Below are 22,424 nucleotides of genomic sequence, written 5' to 3' on the forward strand. Positions count from 1 at the left end.
CCATGTACCCATCCTCTGATGGCTACTTCCAGCAGGATAATGCACCATGTCACAAAGCTCAAATCATTTCAAATTGGTCTCTTCAACATGACAATGAGTTCACTGTACTAAAATGGCCATGATCATGATGTCAATGTCTGGCATCAATCTAAACAGTTTCTTTGCTCCTATTTAAATTTGCACATGTTATTTTTAGTGAAGCACAGTAAATAAAATAGGTATCAAATGTGTGTTTAATGGCCTGGCATGGTTTAATTAACCTAAGTACAGTGCAAATCAATTCACATGAACTGTAATACAGCACTTGAATAATAACCACACCGTTAAAAATTATATCTGATTAATCACAATGGTGTCTATTTAAGAAAATCTATCTGGCATAGGCAGGCAAATGCTACTTGATTTTTCTTTAAATGTTTTGCATTAAAAGTGTGATATTTTTTTTAGCTGGCCAGGCACAGAGAACACCTCACCACCATCTTATTTTCTGTTTGAGAGACCAGCATAAACCAGCTCTGGCTAGTTTACAATGTTTGTTTTTTTTTCTTCCAGGAAAGGTGCTTGCTTTGATACTATGTTATCTAATATTGCATTAGATTGAAGTGATTAAATAAAGAGTTACTGCAACACAACAACTGGACTTTGACAAGTACTAGTACTTAATTAAGGAATTAAATAAATATAGTTAACATCAGGAGGCCAATTTTTCATAGTTACCATAGCGATAAAAAACCCCTCCCTTTTCGGCGGGGCATCATCAACAAAACCACACCTTCTTAGGATCAAAGGTGCAATTTCCATCACCTTCATAACAGCCAACACATTCAAACCTTTCTCATTGTCTCGAGAAAGGAGTATACGATCTAGACTCGCCTCAGCTCAACACCCGAGGACATATTAGCGAGGCTGGGACAGACACTATGCCAGAAGACAAGCACCCGAGGCTGCTCTATGTAGTAGCCTATTTATGTGTTCTAAACACTAAGGCTTATTCAGGGTATGTTGTCTTTCTACAGCTCATATTATGTTTAATAAAGCTATGTTTTTTCATTTAACATTTTATTAACATCACATTTTCTCTATTTAACCTCTGCAGAAGTGTCCCACCCACTCTTCCTGACTGGAGGTCAAATGCAGGTAAGAATTTTTGTAAATATCTCATGAATAATTGTAATAGGGATAATTATTTCTAAATTGTTTCTGAATAGGAAAACAATATTTTTTGTTACATGTAGTTACTATAGTACTAACTATAAATTGTGCTTAATTACATGCAACTAACCCTAAACCAATCATAATCCTAACCATATAGTAAGTACATAGTTGCTTAACATTACTCAATAATCAGTACTTAAATGTATAATTACAGTGTAACGAAGACATCTTAAAATAAAGTGTATAGCAAAATACACTGTAAAAATAATTATGTGACCAATAAGTTTACATGTTTTTACATTGCTGTAACTCATCTAAATAAGTTATGCAATGTTCAACTTTTAGTTATAAAAGAATTGAATTATTTTTAAGTCAGTTTAATTGCATTTAAGTTGAAATGAAGTTGATTGTACTTAAACATTCAAAGCAGCAACTTTCTTATAACTTACAACTACCAACCAATTTCAGATATTATAAAGCATTTTAACTTGATTACAATTATCGAAAATATATACAGTAATGCATTACAACATACATTATACATTCCTTTATTATAAAGGCTATAAGTATTACCGAAAACTCTTCTGCACTACTGAAAAAATAACCTGTTAGAAACCCTGCTATCAAACTTGGATGAGTTGTGAACTTTTAGGCCTTTCTAATAGAACTCAGTCTCACACCAACCGGTATGACCAATTTCTCGCAAGAGTGACTTGGGACACGAACATTTGTTATAACAAGCCAAACAGAAAAATGTTTTGGTTTTTTTTTTTTTTTTTCTTGTTTTCGATTAGGTTTTTATTCTCACTCCACTTTTTTTATTGTCCTTTAATCACTTTTCCCTCCTGTGCTGTAGATTATTTCGCAAAGTGTGATTTTGGCAGTGATTTGCCAGGATCCTGTGATTGGACCTCTGAGGGACCCATCAGCGTTCAGACGGCAACAGGTAATTATACTGCTGAGATGAAATTGCTGCAGAGACAGTTGCTGCTTTGTGTTATTCACTAGTGTTTACTGCCAATCCATTCACCTGCGGCAACAACAACAGCAGTTAATAGCTTTCTAACAGCACATTGCAGAGCTTCTTTAAACTTCTTATTCCTCAAGTTATGTTCTACAACTTGATTTTCAAGTACGCAAGACACAGCATTCAACCACTTTTGTGAACAAGGCATTGATCGTGACGCTCATGCTGCACTGCTAGAATTCAGAACACAAAGTTCAGATCAGAGTCTAACCTGTGGCACATGTAAGCTTTGAGTCTGTAACCAGGTGATTTTTTACGACAGCGTGCTTTTAGAGGTCAATCTGTGAAGTAAATGCAAGAGCATTGGTTACTAATACAGACAGTGCTTGCCACAATGTTATGCAAACATGACCAATTGACAGTGAAACTAGGGCTGCACAATTAATCGAATTTCTAATCATTACAATTACAGATGGCGCAATTACATAATCGGTCAAAGGCACAATTAGAAGGAAAAAAGTCACGTTACGAATCAGCGGATTGATTCATGATTCGGATCGTGTGTCAAACTGCTGAAATCACGTGACATTGGCAATCCGAATCATGAATCGATACGCTGATTCATAACCGTTTGAATCTTTGTTTTGAAATCGGCCCATCACATTAGAAGTCATTATTTAGGGGTTTTTTGCGCACAAAAACTATTCTCATCGCTTCATAAAGTTATTGTAGAGCCACTGTAGTGAGATGGGCTTTGTAACGACATCTTTAGTGCCTTTATGGGTCTTGAGAGAGGAAATGACATTGGTGTCAATGAAGGCCTGTCTGAGCCATCGGATTTCAACAAAAATATCTCCATCTGTGTTCCGAAGATGAACGGAGATCATACAGGTGTGGAACGACATTAGGGTCAGTAATTAATGACAGAATTTTAATTTTGGGATGAAGTAACCCTTTAAGATGTGTGTTTTTTAATACAGGTTAAGGGTTTTTCCATTGTTTGTTTTTTATTAAAAATATATATTTTTAATATGAATCAAACCCAAGTATATTTGACATTTGAGGCTTAATGAAAAGCAATAAAAGGTTTTCAGGGAAAATATTTTAAGCTTTTTTTATATATATTAAAAATATAGCATGCAGTTGCTTCAAACAATGGCATAAAGCTATTCAAAACACCATTCAATTTAAATTGTGATCATCATATTTATAACTTCAAGGGAATAAACGACAAATATGATTTTTAATAGTGCAGCCCTAAGTGAAAGAGTTGTTTTTTGAACCACTTTTAGGCACAGGGAGGTAACAACACAAGCCAGATTCGATCTTGCACAGCCCACATATGCAGCTCAATGTATCAGGTTACATGTGTAACCTACAAACTGAGCAGTACAACTAAAATCAACTTAATATAACTGAAGGACCCACTTTATATAAGGTGGCCTTAACTACTAACATTTTGATTAATCGTTTGATATAATGCACTTATTGTGTACATACATGTTTTTTCATTGTACTTACATTTTTTCAGTTATCTCCGTGTAATTACATCTGTAATTAATTTCTGTTACATTTATAATTACAATGTTGACACTTCCCTTACACCTACCCTTAAACTTACTCATACCACACTTGTCCCTAACTTTACCCGTATCCCACCTCAATATCAACAAAAGTGTTTTGCAATACAACAATAAATACATTGCACTTTGATGTAAGAACATACTAGTTAAGGTCACTTAATATAAAGTGGGGCTCAACTGAAAATATAAGAATAATAATAAAACACAAATTTTGAAAGGCGATAAAACTCAGAAAACTCAACAGGCTTTTTCTTTTTGTCTGTGCTACAGAAGAAACCGCTCTCCACCCTGTGAGTCCATCTGGTGCGTTTCGTCTCAAGAGTGGATTTCTCACGATCTCAGAAGACTCCTGTCTGGAGTTTTGGTATCACAAACCCAACCAGAAGAGTTCTGAACTCAACATTTTGTTAGTGGATGACATTCTGCAGACACTGATTTGGACCTCAGAGAGTTCTAGCAGTGGAGACTGGAGACAAGTGTTCATCCCTCTGACTAAGCAAGCCAACAACACCCAGGTAGAGCAATAATGAAATAATATGATATAGGAGGAAAAAATATATTTCAAATCAAAACTGTTGCTTGCAAAACTGCTTATGTTCCCCAAGAAACTTTGCATGAACACACGAAAGCATTGACGTTTAATTTAATCCTGATTCATCATCATGTTCCTTTAGGGGCTCCATAGTTTTAAGTGCAAAACTAAATAAAGAAAAATATTTTTTGAGGCAATAAAGATACATAATATTCACCAATGAAGACCGATTAAGCAGGATCCCTTTGCTTTGGAAAAATGCTTTTTAGCACTTTTATGTCTGTCTGTCATCTTTAAGTCCCACTGAAATCAAAATTGAATTTGTTTAGGTTTTAGTATGACTGCGTTAGCCTTAAAGTTATGAATAAGCTGGTGTGTTCCAAGACAATGACAAAATTAGCATTTTCTCATCAAATCTTCTGTCCAATCAAAATGCTCTCTAGAATCTAAAACCCGCCTCCTACACTGCTGAAGCTGAAATCAGTCAGTTGTTAACACACATTTACTAATTTCTACATGGTGAAAGGCACATAGTACACTATACTTGCGATAGGAAACGATTGAGTGTAAATATGCTTTCAGTTGAGGCGAATTAAGGCTGGTTTTACATTAGTTTCACACACCACGGCAGCGTGAACACAACCACGGCTCTGGTCTAAATTTAGACTACAGACACGAGCACAGCGCGGATCATATACGCGAATCGGCACAGACAACAAACATATCGACCCATTTAAATTCGGCACGGAATCAATTCAGCATTTCAAGGCGATATGGAGGAGATTATGATGATAAATGGTTAGAGGAAACTGGCTTTACCAAACAGAAAGGCTCTAGTAAAACTGTATATTAACGAAATGTTATTGGCTGTTTAAAAAAAGGGGAGGAGCTGCTAACAGCTGGAGCCTTTCAGGGGAAATCACCTCAACACATTGAATAATGCGGCGCGTTCCAAAGCACTTCAGTGGGCCTTTAAAGCATTACAATCATTTCTGCAAGTTGTTTCATAAGAAAGCATCTGTGAAAGTAAAGCGTGCAAATATAATAGCTACATTTGGTCTTGAGTGATGGACATTTTGCAAACACTGAAGAATAACTGTTACTCATTGCAGCTGTAATTGTGCTTCTGGCAGGTTATTTTTGCGCTATCTCAAGGCCTGCACAAAGATGAGGAAACTGCCTTTGACAGAATAGGAATCCGGAAGGGACAATGTGGTAGGATTATTATTATTTTGACCTAGAAATATGTAATTTAGCAAAAAATCTACAGGCCAACACTGAGATGTAAATTCAACACATTTATTGGTCTTTGTGAAATAGTAATGTGGCAGTACACCACTCTCATCCACAGGGCCACAATGTCAGCAAAGAGGCACATTTTGGACTGATGAAACCACTCGTTGCACCTGCACTGATAAGCAACTCGTCTGTTCTCACATCCCTTGGTCCAACGACACCTTTGGCATCTGCCATGTGGCCTCTGACCCACATTACACTACTTTTGATGGGGTCAGCTTCCAATTTGAGAGTCCTTGTACCTATGTTTTGTCAAAGGTCTGTGATGAGTCAGGGCTGCTTCCAGAGTTTGCAGTGGAGGTGCAGAATGAGAGAAAAGGGGACTCGCACGTCTCCTCCATTCAGCAGGTGGATGTCAACATACGTCGTATGAGAGTGACCATGCTGAGGAGAGAGAGGAGCAGAGTCATGGTGAGCGACCACAATTAGTGGTCAACATTTTTTTTTTTGTTATGCCGATATCCTCTAGATATTTAAAGCCAACATATTTAACTCTTTCCTGCCAGCATTTTTTTTTTTAGTTTCCAACCAAATGGTTTTTGATCATTTTCACAAAAATGTCATGGCCCCCAGGATGTTGTATGAATATATGAACTTGCAATATAACAAAAGAAAGAACAGAGCTTCTGCTTTTGAAAAAAATTAAATAATAAATAAAAATTGAATTCTTTTTATGCTTTTATCACTTGTTTCTGCTCCTTTTCCTGTGTTTTCAGCCAGAGATTTCCTACTCTTTCAGAAGATAATAGCGTCCCCTACCGTATAACAATGAAAACGGAAAGACAATTACGTCAATGGCGGGAAAATAGTTAATTTGAAAAATGCATGCATAACAATTGGTGGAATTAAATCTATACATATCTTACATATTTACTGAATTAGAAAAAAAATTATTGCAAATTATTTATTTGAAATTAAAAAAAAATACTTAAATAAACATTTAGGTCCAGATTTACTAACAACTTTCATCAGCGCTTTAAAATCAAACGTCTTTTGACGTTAAAAAAAACTACTGTCGGGATTAACTAAATGGTAAATGGACTGCATTTATATAGCGCTTTTAACAGACCCTATGGCCATACAAAGCGCTTTACATTTTGCCTCACATTCACCCATTCATACACCGACGGCACTATCAGCCATGTAAGGCGCCATCCAGCTCGTCGGGAGCAACTGGGGTTGGGTGCCTTGCCTTGGGACACTTCGACACTTGGTCAGGTGGAGCCGGGGATTGAACCACCAACCTTCTGTTTTGTAGACAACTTACATGAACCACTGAGCCACTACCGCCCCAAACTAAAGACACGCATTGAAAAAAAATTTCGTTGAAAAGGCGTGGACATTTCTGACTGACCTTATTGTAGAAGTCTCCCTTTAAGACGCAAAATTCATGGGAGTATTTAAATTAATCATGCAATGTGATTTACGAAGGTTTGCACAAGTCAATTTACTGGTATTTGTGCCATTATTTAATGTGCCAAAAAAGCATGTCTTAAAGGGTTAGTTCATCCCAAAATGAAAATTCTGTCATTAATTGCTCACCCTCATGTCCTTCGTTCATCTTCAGAACACAAATTAAGATATTTTTGATGAAATCTTAGAGTGTTCTAACTCCTCCTAAGACAGCATCCCATTGACCACTTTCAATGCCCAGAAAGGTAGTACAGCCATCGTTAAATAGTCCGCGTGACTCTAGTGGATCAACCTTAATGTTAAGCGATAAGAACACTTTTTGCCCAAAAAATAAACAAAAATAACTTTACATAAGAATGTCTTATTTTCTGTGTCAGTCTCCTACGCTGTTGACGTAGTAAATTCAGCACATCACTTCTGTCTTCTACGTCGGAACGCTGCCTTTGTATTTGTCAGCTCCTGCATCAGCATCACGTTATGTGTCATGGTGCTCATGTGAACAGCGACGAAAGCACTGCACTATATGGTTACAACATAAACAACATTCTTCAATAAAGTTGTTATCTAACTATTGGCAATTTAAAAAGCCAAATATCAGCCAATATATCGGCCTTAGCAATATATCGGTCAACTGCCAACCACAATTTGTGATTTTTATTTTTGTCTAAACCACTTTTCATTGTTGTTCTAATCAGGTCAATGGGGTCTGGAAGGATCTCCCTCTGCTCCTGAAGGGAAATAGAGTTACGGTTAATTCCCAGAAAGATGCATTGGTCCTTCAGACAGATTTCAAACTGTCTGTCTTCTATATGCATTCTGGTGCTGTTCAAGTGATCGTCCCCAGCCATTACGCGAACAGAATCTGTGGCATGTGCGGCAACTTTAACCAGGAGACAAAAGATGACTTCAAGATCCCAGACGAGTCACTTGTGCAGGAGGACGCTCATGTTTTAGGGCAGAGTGTGTGTGAGGAGCCCACCCTACCTAGAGTCTGTACAGATGCAGAGGAGGAGCAGTACGCTAGCGAGGATTACTGCGGTCTGCTAACATCCAGACAGGGACCATTCTCGGCATGCTCATCTGTTCTCAACGCAGATAGTTTCTTCCAAAACTGCATGTTCGATATGTGTACAACTCACGGAGATCCTTCTGCACTCTGCAATGCCACTGAGGCCTTCAGTGCCACCTGCGACAAAGTTGGGATCTCCGTTGAGGTCGGGAGGAACACAACCTTCTGTCGTAAGTGCTTTACACTTACCAAAATTGTCTAAAAAAAACATTATGGGATAAATAAAGCTCAAAATCGACTACACCAATCCACAAACAATGTGCTCACAGTAATGCACACTTAAGGCATAAGGCATGAGGCTTCAGAAAAGTGTTTAGGTTAATAAATTATTGTTTAAGTAAAAAAAACTTGTATTATTTGATCTGTAATTGGACTTTTCTAGGTGAATGAACATCTGAGTATGCTTTACTGACGTAATTCCTGATGGTGCAGTTTGTCCATGTAAATAGTGCACTAGCATGAACCACTATTATGGCAGATATGTCAATAATTCATTTAATGGGTGTTAACCAATAAATAGTATATATTATATATATTATGAATCTATACTTTGTTTATTCTGCAAGGGAGTTTAGGCATTACACTCAATTCAACATTAAGATGTATAACACGAAAAGTAAACAAATTTTCCTTTTGAAATCTACTGTAGAACAATGTATAGTATTTGACTTAGAATAAATAAGCGCTCAAAAAAACAGAGAAGGGAACCCTTTGAAAAACTGGAGAAAGTTATAACCACATGCCAGTGCTTCCCATTAATTACTCAGTCGCCGGTGGCTTATCACAGTTTCATAATGAACCAAAAATATTATTACACTGCTCATTAGATAAGTAAACATGTTTTGGGCCATTGCTTTGTGATACGGCTTGGTGTGATGTTCAAATAACGAAAGGCTGCAATTTAATTAAATACTTATTTAGTCAGTCATGCTCATTGTTTCAGAGTGAAGCGTTTTCCATTTTTTTGTGATGATAATAATAATAATATTATTATTATTATAAATGTGTGTGAATGTAATGTGGGCTGATTATCACACCTTAAAAAAGCATTAAAGGTCCGTTCTTCGCGTGTTTTCGAAGCTTTGATTATGTTTACAGTGTGCAATATAACATGAGTTCATGTTTCGCGTGTAAAAAACACAGTATTTTTCACACAATTTACTTATCTGTACACCGCTGTTTCCTCTGTCCTAAAAACGGCCAGATGATTTCCTTGTTCTATGAAGTCCCTCCTTCAGAAATACATAACGAGTTCTGATTGGGCCAGCGCTTCCCGTGTTGTGATTGGACAGCAGCTTAGCACTTTGCTCGGAAAGGTCCCACCTCTTACCATAACGGGGAGATGCAAGCGTTGAATGCGCGCTCTTCTCCACGTGAGAGAGCCACAAGACCACGCCCCCTATTTTGCGTGTTCTTGTGGGCGGAGGGTTAGTCAACAAACGGTTCTAGTGACGTCATTACATCCCTGCACTTCCTGCTGTAGTCCAAACCGGCCATTCGCTGTAGGCTTTGAAAGGGAACTTCTGTTAAATAAAATATCTGGCTTGGCATTGAACTTTGAGCTTTATAATTTTACAGGTATTATTTATGCTCTTACAGCAACATTACACACTAACTAAAGTTTGAAAGATGGAATCGTGAAGAACAGGACCTTTAAGTCAATTTTGCTATTAAAATGCTCCAGATTGATGCATTTAACTTAAAAATAAAAAAGGAAAAACATTAATTTGCACAAAAACTTGCTATAATATATTGCAATCCCTTTTAAATCAAATTAATCTTTACATCTTAAAATAGGTAGAAACAGTTCAAGTCAGTTCAAAGACTTTTTAATCTGTTGAATTTGGTAACAAAAAAAGGGTTTGGATCTCTTAATTTTGCTATTAAAATGCACTTAACTTTAAAAATATACAAAAAATAAATCTCACAGAATCCTGGGTTAAACCCTTGCCATATCACAATCCCTTTAAGATTTTTTGCAAATTAACCTTTACATCTTAAAATACGCAGGCATCAAATGTCAACAAAAAATTAACACACTGCTGCTCACGCACATCACGTGTGTCCCATGCCTTGAGCTCTATCAAAATGCTTTAAACATTGAATATTGCTTTAAAGACTTATTATCTCATCTCCACCCAAGTCTATGAAACAATGGGCAGTGAATACAGACAAGCGATTCAAGTACTGCCAGTATTGCTAGGCAAAACATAAATATAAATGAAGCCTTGACATGTCAGATCAGAGTACCTGATTTAAGCCACTGTTGAGCAAAAGGCCTATCTCAAACCTAATCATTAGTCCGGTCTCCACCTAACAACCCACACATAAATACTCCACTTACTCACTGGTTATTAATTAATAATCTCCCACACCTTCACCAGCTGACCCGTAACTTTACAAACCACAAAGGTACTGGGAAACATACTGTAATCCTATCAGTGATTTTACTTATGTTCGATTCTCCTGGTCTCTGTTGTAGCTGTGTCCTGTGGCCCTCACAGCCACTATAATGCCTGTACCAGCAGCTGTCCCAAGACCTGCTCACGCCTTGACGCCACAGAGCCTTGTGGGATATGCGAGGAGCGCTGCGAGTGTGACGATGGCTTCATGCTCAGCGGAGGAGCATGTGTGCAAGCTAAAGACTGTGGATGCTGGGCTAACGGACAGCATTATACAGTAAGCTTAGCCATATAAAATATTATACTTCATTATTATAAATTGTTTGCTGTAAATCTTTCTTATCCTGTCCTATCCAGATCAGAGAGACATTTATGGAGGGTGAATGTGAGCAACAGTGCAAGTGTTTGGGCAATAATAGCATTCAATGTTCACCTACTTCCTGCACAGCTGATGAACTGTGCATGGTTAAAGATGGAGTCAAGGGTTGTTTTCCGTCCAGTCCGGTGACCTGCAGTGTCTACGGTGACCCCCATTACATCAGTTTCGATGGCAAGGCCTACTCCTTCTGGGGCACCTGCAACTACACAATAGCAAAGACCTGTGGGCCTACTGACACCCAGTTCACAATAACCGCACGGAACGAGGGACGGAACAACTCTCTTGCAACTTCCTCTCTTAACTCTGTAGCTCTTGACATGGAAGGCCTACACATTGTCATCGGCAAGAACAAGATGGTTTATGTGAGTTTCATATTTTGTCATTTATTTGGAATTGACCATATTATCACTGTGTAAAACCAATTTATTCAGTTACACTACAAATATACAATGCACATTCAAACTAAATTTTAACGATAAGAGCACACAATCTGAAAGCTCACGGCACAGGTGCACTTAAGCGGTGTCCCAGATCCACTTTTGCTAGTTTAACAACAGAAAAAACAGTTTGTGCACCAGGCATATAGTCGGAAAGGGTTGTCCTTAGTCTCCTAATGAGTCATGGGTGTGTTTTGGGCGTAACGTGCAATAAACCAATCAGAGTCTCATCTCCCATTCCCTTTAAAAGCCAGTTGCACTTTCACCATGGAGGATTGGCTATTTACAAGGTGAAATATAAACACCCTCAACCTGACGAATCAGTTTAAATGTGTGTATTGCCACGGTTGGTCAAATAATTATCCAATTTCATTCGTCATTGCTGCAAATAGGTAATTCATATACATGCAATGACTATCCATTATGATATGTAGGCTTATAGGCACATATTACTAACACACCCTTTAAATGACTAAAACATTATATATATATATATATTATATATATATATATATATATATATATATATATATATATATATATATATATATATATATATATATATATACATATTCTTTTTTTTTCTTTTTTTTTATAAAACATGGTGCTGGACGTGAAAATGATAACTGTCTCAAGCTGAAACTAGCAAAAAGCATTTGCATCACATTGCGCTGGGTGTATGATAGGGCCCTCAAATGTCAAATGTCCATAGCTCAACATTCTTAGATTAAGATATGTTTACTTGAAAAGCAAAATGGTAAAATATATGAAGTCAAGCGTAAAACAAGAATAATAACAAAAACATTCTCTCATTTTCTCTTTGAACTAATTTTTCTGACCCTTATTGGCAGACAGTTTTTCTTATTATAAACATAAATTCACTCAAGTAAACTCACATAAAGACTTGGGCCTGGTTTCACAGACCTGGCTTAGATTAAAGCATTACTGGTGTGCATCTTGAGACAAAATAATGACATATTTTTAAAGATATGTCAGAGCAAGTTGCTTTCAGTTAAAGTGTCTCAAACATGCATTTTATTCTGGGATAAGGTTTAAACCTTTTCTGTTAAAATGAACATTAATATCTTAAGTAATTTTGCTTCTGACATAAATGTATCTTGATATAAGAGTGGATTTTTACTAGATATTTGTACAGAAAAACAAGACAAAAGTATTGCTTAAGAAAATCATACAGATGACGATCCACATTTACACATTAATGCCTACCTGGTGATTAGATCAGATCAAAAACTAAAGAAAGAAAAATATGATCAGAGAACCAGACAAGCAAACTAACTGTATGAGAGTACAGTGAGGGGAAGTTCATGAGGCCTCTTCATAGAGCTCCACGTAGCACTTCCCTAATCTTTCATGATATACATGGACATTTCGTGGAAAAAAAATGATGTCAGGGGAGTTGCCATCAAGAATTTATGACTCATAATTAGTGTTTACAGTAAGTAAAATGTTCATATTTTAAAGGTAAGTGATAAAAAATGTTTGCTTATGACATCATATGCTGTAACTCAATGATAACATTTGAGGAGTGTCCTGATAGTGACTTCTGCTTGACTATCTGATATGCAGTTTAAACCGGTCACTACAAAAACAGAAGTAGCCTATTCAATCACCAGCACTTTTGTGACCCAGACACTTTAACTGATCTTATCGGGAACACAACACTCTCTGGTCCTTACATGAAAGATAAAACAATGTGCCAGCAAATGCATGACCCAGTTTAACAAATCTAAGGACATTTTTATGATTGACAATGATTTGGGACTATTATAAAATATCCCTTATCAAACATTTACTATAACAGTTTTCAGCAGAATACTAAAGATGTTCTTACTACTATACAACTGTGCATAATAGGTAACAAAATATTGAAATGACGGAAGATTTTGAAAGCATCTTAGACAGTTTTAAGGAGATCCTACATTAAATGCACCATGATATCATAGCAGTATAGATAAACAGTATTTTGGCAGAATGTTTATCATATTAAATGTAATATAATGCATTTCCTCTGTATTAAAAGTTGAGCACAAATACCTTTTAAAAAACATGCACCCATCATGTTAATCCGAAATGACACTGATATGATTACCAATGCTAACTGCGTAATTGGACAGTATTTTGTAATTGATAATATTCAGATTAATGTTTTTTGTTTTTTTCTGTTGCTGCTGCTGTTACACCTTAATTTCCCCTTGGGGGTTAATATAGGAACTCTAAGTCTAAGTCTAAAAAAATAAGAAATCATATTTTCCATATAGAAAATTAAGCTTACTTTGGGATAGACCATTCCACATAGATTTTGCCACAGGACATTATGAATGACATTAATTTATAACATTACGGCCTGGTTGCACAAACAAGCTTAAATTAAACCTTACTTCAGCTAAGACATTTAAGCAGCTTTTAGTTAAAACAGCTCAAACATGCATTTTATTCTGTGACTGGCTTAAGCATTGTCTGTGAAACCAGAGTTAAGTAGGCCTACATTGCCTCAATATTTAATTATTGTAATGCAAAAAAACAAAAATTATAATAATTTATTCTCATATTCCACCATAATGAGAAAAATACAGGCTATTACTAGTAAAAAATATTAGTAGGCCTAACAGTATATTTGTAGTCACAGTAACGAGAATATATAATACCAATTAATAAAACATTTTAAAAAATATATATTAATGTAATCATACATTATAATGGTCCAAAATACATGCCTCTTTTTCTTTTGACGTGACCTTCACAGGCTTCATGAGATGATGCGCTAAAAAGTTCCTCACCTGAACCATGTTTTGTCTTCCCTCCAGGTAAACGGTAGTCAAGTCCGCCTCCCTGTGGAGTTTGGATCTTCTGTGATTGTGTCTCAGTCAGGCCCTTACGCTCGAGTTGATACAAACTTCGGCCTGAGGCTGCTGTTTGGAAACGCCAGGCTGTTCGTCCAGGTGGATGAGCGCTACAGAGGAGTGTTGTGCGGCCTATGTGGTACCTACTCCGGAACTCAGTTTGACGATTTTCTGAAACCCGACGGCAACACAGTAGCGGATTCACACGAGTTCGCCAGCAGCTGGAACACCAACGACAGTGAATGGCCGTAAGAGCTCACTAAATCCTCACAAAATTCGTTATAATTCCTAAAATATTCCGTTGAATCAGTAAAGACAGACAAACTGCTACTGCGCGGACGCGGCGATACTGTAGCGCCTGACGATTTAAAGGGACAGTTCGAGCTTCATGAGTAGGCCTAGGATAAGAGGCATTCATGCTCCAAATATCAAAAAAACAACATTAAGTCGTGGTATACATCCCTATGAAAGTGAGATAAACAGAGTGAAATGTATAATTCTCTGCAAATTACACTCACACAAACTTTTCATTGTGATATAGATACGTCCGATTCGTAAATGGCTCGTTCTTTTGAGTAGAATATTTTGCATAAATTGGCTGAACCTGCACTCTCAGAAAAAAGAGGTACAGTGCTGTCACTGGGGCGGTACCTTAAGGTACAAAAGAGAAAAAGGTACATCTTTGTACACCTAAATGGTACATATTAGTACTTTAGGAGTGCATATTAGTACCTTAAAGGTAGTAGTACCTTTTTGGTTTTGTACCTTAGGGCAGGGGTTTTCAAACTGGGGTCCGGGGACCCCCAGGGGTCCTCCAGAAGGTTCTAAGGGGTCCCCAGAAAATTTCAGAGAATAAAAAGACAAAGACAAAATGTATAAAGTCTACTGTAACTCTTTTATTTCTAAATATTTCTCTCCTTTCTTGCTGCACTTTCTAGAATTGTATATGTTTGCGTCTTATCTTTAGGTAGTTTTTCTCACTAGTCTCCTTTGTTTTGCTTACTGGGGTTGTAAGGCAGTATTCTTAAGTGAGCTGCTTACATACATTTATTGTGAAAGTTGCTTACACAAATAATTTTTAATTGAAAATTGTTCTTCTTTGGGTTTATACATCCAACAATAAATATAGCCAGTTTAAGTTTGGACACTATATGTTGTATTTATAATGTCACACTAACTATTTATCTAATAATATTTTTTCTAACATAAAAAAAGGATTTTAGAAAGGGGGTCCCTCATAAAGGTTCATCCTATTTGGGGGTCCCTGGCATCATAAAGTTTGAAAACCCCTGCCTTAGGGTACCGCCCCAGTGTGTTCAAAAGCCAGGTTTAAATGATTCAGCCATGACTTGTGTAATGGATCAACTTGGTATGTGACAGATGGTGATTGATTTATGACATCACAAAGGGACATACAACGTTTGACTAATTATTTGTATAATCACTCACTATTATTATTATTATTATTATTATTATTATTAAAAAACAACATTAATACTGTAATAGCCACTACATAATGTCCTGTTTTTTCCTATCTTTTCTTCAGGTGCAGCGATGGCTCTCCAGACCCCCCTGTATGTCCTCCAGACCTGGAGGATGATGGCTATACAAAGTGCAGTGAACTCTTTGGAGATGCTTTCAAAGAGTGCCACTGGTTCGTTCCACCACAGATCTATGTCAGCAGCTGCGTTTCTGATTACTGTATTTCCCAGGGGGACACAGCTCAGCTCTGCACCTCTTTGGAAGACTATGTGTCTGCTTGTGAGATAGCTGAGGTGTTTCTGCCAGACTGGAGAAATCACACCTTCTGTTGTAAGTGCATTTCTTTTTACTATCATACAATAATATTCTAGATTCATATCTGCCTCATTTAAATGTTTATCCAATTCAAATCTGGAAAAACAAAATGTTTGTTCTTTTTCTGTTCTTTGTGCTGCACGTTTTTTCTCTCTCTCTTATTTAAAGTCTTCTATCATACATTTTTATTTTTTATAAAAAATAAAAAAATATATTGATTTACTCTAATAGTTTATAAAATAACTTTCAACCTCATATGTACATGCTTTTAAAATATTGTTCTTTATTGCTTATGTAAAATTATCATATCATTATATGAAATGTACTATAATATCATAATAATACACAAAAAAATATTTATTTATACTATAATAAACCTTCCTCGGCTAAACATAGTACTAATTTGCTAAAATAAAATAAAAAATCTTTCAGCATAGCAGATGAAAAAAACTGTTAGGCAACAACTCAAATTAAACCTTAAATATCTGTTTTTTTTTTTGTTTTTTTGTTTTTTGCTTTTATCCAGTTGCCAATCCTTCAATACCACCAACAGATAACCCCGCACCAACCCCACCATCTACAAGTAAGCAGTATTTCTCTCTTTTTTATTTTATATATATATATATATATATATATATATATATATATATATATATACACATACACACACACACACACACACACACATATACACATACATACATACATACACACACACACACTGCCCGGCTGAAAAAAGACACTGTTTAGATTTAAATAGGCAAATGCTTAAAGGGAAGTTCACCCAAAAATGAAAATTACCCCACGATTTTCTCACCCTCAAGCAACCCTAGGTGTATACGACACTCTTCAGACCTGGGGAACACATGGCACCAGGATGCACTATGAGGTAGAGGTAGTGTGATGCTTTGGGCAATTTTCTGTTGGGAAACCTTGGGTCCTGCCATCCATGTGGATGTTACTTTGGCACGTGCCACCTACCTAAGCATTGTTGCAGAACATGTGTACACCCTTTCATGGAAACAGTATTGCTTGGTGGCTGTGGCCTTTTTTCAGTAGGATAATGCGTCCTGCCACAAAGCAAAAATGGTTCAGGAATGGTTTAAAGAGCACGACAGAGGTGTTGACCTGGCCTCCAAATTCCCCAGATCTCAATCCAGTCGAGCATCTGTGGGATGAATGAAGAATTCTGATCCATGAAGGCCCCACCTCGCAACTTACATGAATTAAAGGATCAGCTAATTACATCTTGGTGCCAGATACCACAGCACACCTTCAGGGGTCTAGTGGAGTCCATGCCTCGATGGGGGACCAACACAATATTAGGTCATAAAGTTATGCCTGATTGGTGTATGTTGGCAAAAGTTCTTCTAACCCTAATTGATGGAATATGTTGCTTTAAATATCTTAAATAACCATGTAAGACTACACATCATGGGCCAAATTTCAGGATGACAATATCAAGATTCATCATGGTTGTGAGGGAGAATGAAGAATAATTTTCACGCATGAATCATAAAGTTTTTGGGATGTGCTGAAGTAGACTTAACAGAGTACTTGAATCTTGCATTGTCAATACAAGATATTGACCAAAAATCTATGCAACTCTGGATGCAGATACATTTTGTGACGTTATTTCCATAAATTTTTGGTCAAGATCTTGTACTACTCCTGCACATCCCAAAAACTTTCAATGAATTTAAGATCTTGCACATTTAAATCCTAACAATGCCTTTTGTTTTGGCCGGGCAGTTATAATTTGTAATTCCTTTTTCATCACACAGGTTGCCCGTGGAGCTGTAACTTCGATCAGGATGAATGTGGGTGGGATCAACTTATCCAGGACAGTTTTGATTGGACCAGATGGTCAGGGCCAACGCCATCAAACTTCACTGGACCAGCCAGTGATCACACCACAGGAAGTAAGTTTGCTGGGAAAATTGGTTCAAAATATGCAGATTTCATGAAGGCATTGGGTCCGTGTCCTAGTCAATAAAAATAAATGGGTTTACTGTCTCATTCACTTCTTGGACTGTTTTATGCAGGCGGCTCTTACATGTATATTGAGGGGGATAGTGTGGTCCATGGCGACTCAGCCCGAATGATGAGTTCTGTCTGCAACACTTTTGGCAAGCAGTGTTTGAGTTTCTGGTTTCACATGTACGGCCTGGCCAATGCTATGTCGCTCAACCTCTACATGTATGAGAACAACCGTGCTATCAAAATATGGTCCAGAGCAAACAACCAGGGCAACAGATGGTACCGTAGCAAGGTTGAAATTGAACCACAACAGCCATTCCAGGTAAAGAATTTCAACAAATTCTACTTGGGCTAAGAAAATTAAGTGTATAGGTAAACATGTTAAATTTAATGGATGAAAGATTGTTTGTTAATACTCTAATATGGACTGTTTCAGATCATCATAGAAGGCATCAGGGGCACAAATCCGCACTCAGATGTGGCCATAGATGATGTGACCATAATGTATGGTGCATGTGATTGTAAGTGTTGTAGATATAAATCTTTTATAGACTGATCTATAAACACATTTTGGATCTGATTATTTTGCTTGATCCATGACCACAAGAACACAAGAATAGTCTTGCTCATGCTCTTTGCTTTGCTGTTATGCTGCTTATGCTAATGCTGTTGTTAACTGGATATATTTATTTATTTACTTAAATTATATTTTTATATAAGTATTAACCTTTTGTATGTATTTATATGACTTTATATATTTATATTTATATATATTTATATGATTAAAGCAAGCTTCGGTTAATTTGATCTCAAAACATTGGCAGATTCATCTGCAGAAGAAACGGACTCGACCACACTGGCACCCCTGACTACTCCAGACTCAATCAACCCCCAGCCAAGTAAGACTTCCTGTAATAATGCATATGTAAAAAATTATGCAAAACACTGATGCATAACCCAGTTTACTTTTGTAGCCTCTAACGTGTTGTTGTTTTTTCCAAGTAAAATGGGATATTCAATTAGCAAAAATTGGTGGGCATGACTAAATATTGTGAAAGAATTTGGGTTTGGGCTTAATTAAAAATGTAATTCATCATTAAAAATACTTCATATAGGGATGACACCTAATGAGTTCAATTGTGGGAATAAAATAGTACAAGGAACAAAAAGAGTTGATTTAAAAGTTTTCTATTTAAGTTCAACTTATATCACCACATCATCTCAATTCAGTACATAATGAATATAAAAACGATTTTAATTCCAGTCCCAGGAACAATTATCTTTGAAAAACTTTTTAACAATAATAAATGATTGACAAATAAATCATCAAATACTTTAATTAAATCATCAAATACTGCTGAGACTGTATTCAAACATAGCTGTGTTTTCCAAAAGTATAATAAGAAACCATTGATGCTTTTGGAAACGCAGCCTAGAACAATGCTCAGCAGAAGAAAAAAATTTAGAAGACAAACAAATTGAAATTGTAGACTGCATAGTTTGTGCAATTACACTTCTTAAAATGTAATGTTAAGAGTTTACATTGATCATGTTCTATTAACTAATGTTAATATAAATCATGTCAGAGAATAAAACGTTTGCATTTTATCGGTGCAACGGCCTGTCACTGGCAGTACCTTATGAAAATGAACCATGTTTCTTGGCTATAGTGACTGTAGTTCAACTATATAAATAAAAATATAATCTAATAAATTCCAATTAAATGCGCACTAGGTAGTATTTTTGCAGTAAAATATCCAAAAACCACTAGGCCAGTGTATATTTTGTTCAGTTGAGTACTTACAATATCCCAAATGTCTCCAACTATTTGTAAATTGTGAGAAATTTATTTTAACCAAGGACCGGGACGTTTCAGCGTTTGAGCGAGTCGCCTGTCAATCACGTCATATCTGCGTTACCCTCGGTTTTATTCTGCAGAAACGCTTTTCTCTTAGCAATGTGAACATGTCACAGCAGCGCCGAGCGAATGCACAGAGTAACGTCATAACATCATTTTAAACACACTTAAATGTATCTAATATGATAAACAGAGTTGCTGGCTTTACCTTATAATCATGACCGGAAAAAGCAGAAGTGCGCGCCCCCGGCGACTGTGTCCCATCCCGTCATAATAAAAGTCCCGGTACTCGCGAGCCATGTGTTTGTATAACAATCACTCCAGCGGCCGAGCTCAGCTCCACATCACTCTGTCCTGCTCTGCTTTACACTACAGTAACGTTAATAACCGCATCCATGAACGTTATTTCTGCCTGAGTCCTATTTTCCACCGGCTATGAGGTGAAGACCACATGTCCCAAGATACTGCGCTCACACTTGGCGTCATCAAACTACACCTTTGTTTTGAATAGGCGACCTCCAGTGGACAGAAAGTTGCATAGTGCACCTTTATTGCCTTAAAATGTCTTTCAAAAATAATGTTAAGTGGGTATCGTTACCCGTTTTACTCTAAGTAATTTTAATAATTTATTAAATGTAATCATTTAAATTTTTAGATTAGAGGTATCGTATCGATATGGACGATACTGACCTTAAAAGTATCAGTATCATATAGATAACTAAATAAGTGGTATCATCCGTTTCTATTCCCAACACGTATGCTAGTGTGACCTTGACTGGGAAATTCCTGCACGCCAACAACAAAGACTAGAAAGAGACCAACAAACACAATCACACTTCCTTAAAGGTGCAGTGTGTGATTTTTAGTGGCATCTAGCGGTGAGGTTGTGAATTGCAAATGTGAGAATTATTTTCAGGAAATGCATGAGTTGATAAAATGTGCAGTATATCTTCAATTAAATAAAAACATAAAATTGAATATAATATTGTGTATATAAATGTGAAATGAATGGACTGAGAAAATTGGGCGTCACACACCCAAAAATGGAGGTTGAAAAGTAAGAGGGATTTGTGAGGTATCAGACATCACTTTATAGGTGAGCCGAGTTGTAATGTTTAAAAAGGCATTTATATGCCGCATAATCTTGGTGGATCAGACTGTGGTTAACTGCTAGGCATGATAATTATATGGTTGCTTTGTTTTGACAGATTGTAGAATGGACTGTGATTTTGAAAAGGACCTCTGCAGTTGGACTCAGATGGTGGCTGACGTTTTTGATTGGACAAGACACACAGGCTCCACCCCTACATCAATGACTGGCCCCTCCTCTGACCACACAACCGGAAGTAGGTCAACATTCATAATTTGACCAAAATTGACATTTTTTTACCATTTCCCTACTTAGATGTCTCCTTTTCCTGGTCCAGGTGGTTTTTATATGTACATCGAGGGTGACAGCGCTGCTTATGGTGACACGGCCCGTCTCCTCAGTGCAGAATGTACTGACCCTCAACCTCAGTGTCTTCAGTTCTGGTACCACATGCATGGCTCCAGCTGGACCATGGGACTGAGTGTCTACATACTGGAGGGCAACGTGGCCAAGGAGGTCTGGAAGATGAGAAAAGACCATGGAGACATGTGGAATCTTGCAAAAGTAGACCTGAGATCAGATGTTAAGTTCAAGGTCAGTAAAATTTGAGAACTACCTAATCTTCAAAGTATATTAAATTATTAGAACTTATCTATTGACATCTCTGTTATTGTTCAATCAGGTGATCTTTGAGGGGCTTAGAGGAAGCTCAGCACGAACAGACATTGCCATTGATGACATCTCACTGCACAGAGGAGCCTGTAGCGGTATGATTTTACTCTGTGGCGGCCCTTAGTAAAAGCTTTCAGCTTTAAATACAAGCCAACTTATTCAATTGTACGACAACTACATTTTTCAAAAAAAATTGTAATTAATTTAAGAGTACTCACCTTTCAGAATTACCAAACCAGGTGGCTCCACCTTCAGTCCCATTGCCACCAGTCTCAACAATGCCACAACCTGCACTCATCCAAACTGCAGAAATACCGAACACTTCAGCGTGTAAGTTCACTATCCACCACTGCAGTGTCTTAAAGGTCCACTTAAAACAAAATGTAAGTTTTTTAGCTTTTAGTATGACTGTGTTAGCCTTAACGTTATGAATAAGCTGCTATGCTCCAAAACTTCCAAAAAAAAATTTGCATTTAGGAGATATAAGCTTTCAAAATTTACAGTCTCCCATTTCCACTAAAACGAACCTCAGACTTTGGTGACATCATCGCAGACTTCACTTTTTTCGTCAAATCTTCTGTCCAATCAGAATGCGCTCTAGAATATAAAGCCCGCCCCCTACACCGCTGCGGCTGACATCGGTCAGTTGTTAACACACATAAACTAATTTCTACATGGTGAAAGGCACATAGCACATATATGTGATAGGAAACGATTCAGTGTAAATATGCTTTCATTTGAGGCGAATACAGTCTGTTTTCACATTAGTTTCACACACCGCAGCAGCGCACACACCCCAACGGCTCTGGTCTAAATTTAGACTACAGACACGAGAGCGCAGCGCGGATCATATGCGCGAGTTGGCACAGACAACACACATATTGACCCATTTGAATTCTGCACAGAATGCTGCATTTCAAAGCGATATGAAGG

General features: G+C 37.1%; 2 protein-coding genes across 2 annotated transcripts in view; both read left to right on the forward strand.

Moving 5' to 3' along the window:
* Positions 1-920: 920 nt before the first annotated feature.
* LOC137089869 (alpha-tectorin) lies at positions 921-8,217 on the forward strand. The gene is made up of 6 exons (XM_067453434.1): positions 921-997; positions 1,097-1,137; positions 2,012-2,101; positions 3,976-4,111; positions 5,569-5,944; positions 7,642-8,217. The coding sequence occupies exons 1-6, from the start codon at positions 921-923 to the stop codon at positions 8,215-8,217; spliced, it is 1,296 nt and encodes a 431-aa protein (XP_067309535.1).
* Positions 8,218-9,357: 1,140 nt separating this feature from the next.
* wu:fb63a08 (MAM and LDL-receptor class A domain-containing protein 1) overlaps positions 9,358-22,424 on the forward strand; it is a 31,396-nt gene continuing 18,329 nt past the window's right edge. The window contains exons 1-14 of the mRNA XM_067453435.1: positions 9,358-9,388; positions 10,498-10,694; positions 10,775-11,158; positions 14,059-14,342; positions 15,641-15,906; positions 16,418-16,474; positions 17,676-17,813; positions 17,937-18,193; positions 18,308-18,392; positions 18,696-18,770; positions 20,938-21,075; positions 21,157-21,413; positions 21,502-21,586; positions 21,717-21,821. Coding sequence (XP_067309536.1) covers positions 9,358-9,388; positions 10,498-10,694; positions 10,775-11,158; positions 14,059-14,342; positions 15,641-15,906; positions 16,418-16,474; positions 17,676-17,813; positions 17,937-18,193; positions 18,308-18,392; positions 18,696-18,770; positions 20,938-21,075; positions 21,157-21,413; positions 21,502-21,586; positions 21,717-21,821 — 2,359 coding nt within the window. The remainder of the gene's footprint in view (positions 9,389-10,497; positions 10,695-10,774; positions 11,159-14,058; positions 14,343-15,640; positions 15,907-16,417; positions 16,475-17,675; positions 17,814-17,936; positions 18,194-18,307; positions 18,393-18,695; positions 18,771-20,937; positions 21,076-21,156; positions 21,414-21,501; positions 21,587-21,716; positions 21,822-22,424) is intronic.

This window comes from Pseudorasbora parva, chromosome 9, assembly GCF_024679245.1.
Source record: "Pseudorasbora parva isolate DD20220531a chromosome 9, ASM2467924v1, whole genome shotgun sequence".
Lineage (NCBI taxonomy): Eukaryota > Metazoa > Chordata > Actinopteri > Cypriniformes > Gobionidae > Pseudorasbora > Pseudorasbora parva.

What these genes read in the sequence shown, in the direction of transcription:
- LOC137089869 (XM_067453434.1), top strand. Translation starts at nt 921, where the DNA reads ATGCCAGAAGACAAGCACCCGAGGCTGCTCTATGTAGTAGCCTATTTA. An exon ending in AACACTAAGGCTTATTCAGG is followed by an intron (nt 998 to 1,096) that starts GTATGTTGTCTT and finishes TAACCTCTGCAG; the next exon opens with AAGTGTCCCACCCACTCTTC. An exon ending in TGACTGGAGGTCAAATGCAG is followed by an intron (nt 1,138 to 2,011) that starts GTAAGAATTTTT and finishes CCTGTGCTGTAG; the next exon opens with ATTATTTCGCAAAGTGTGAT.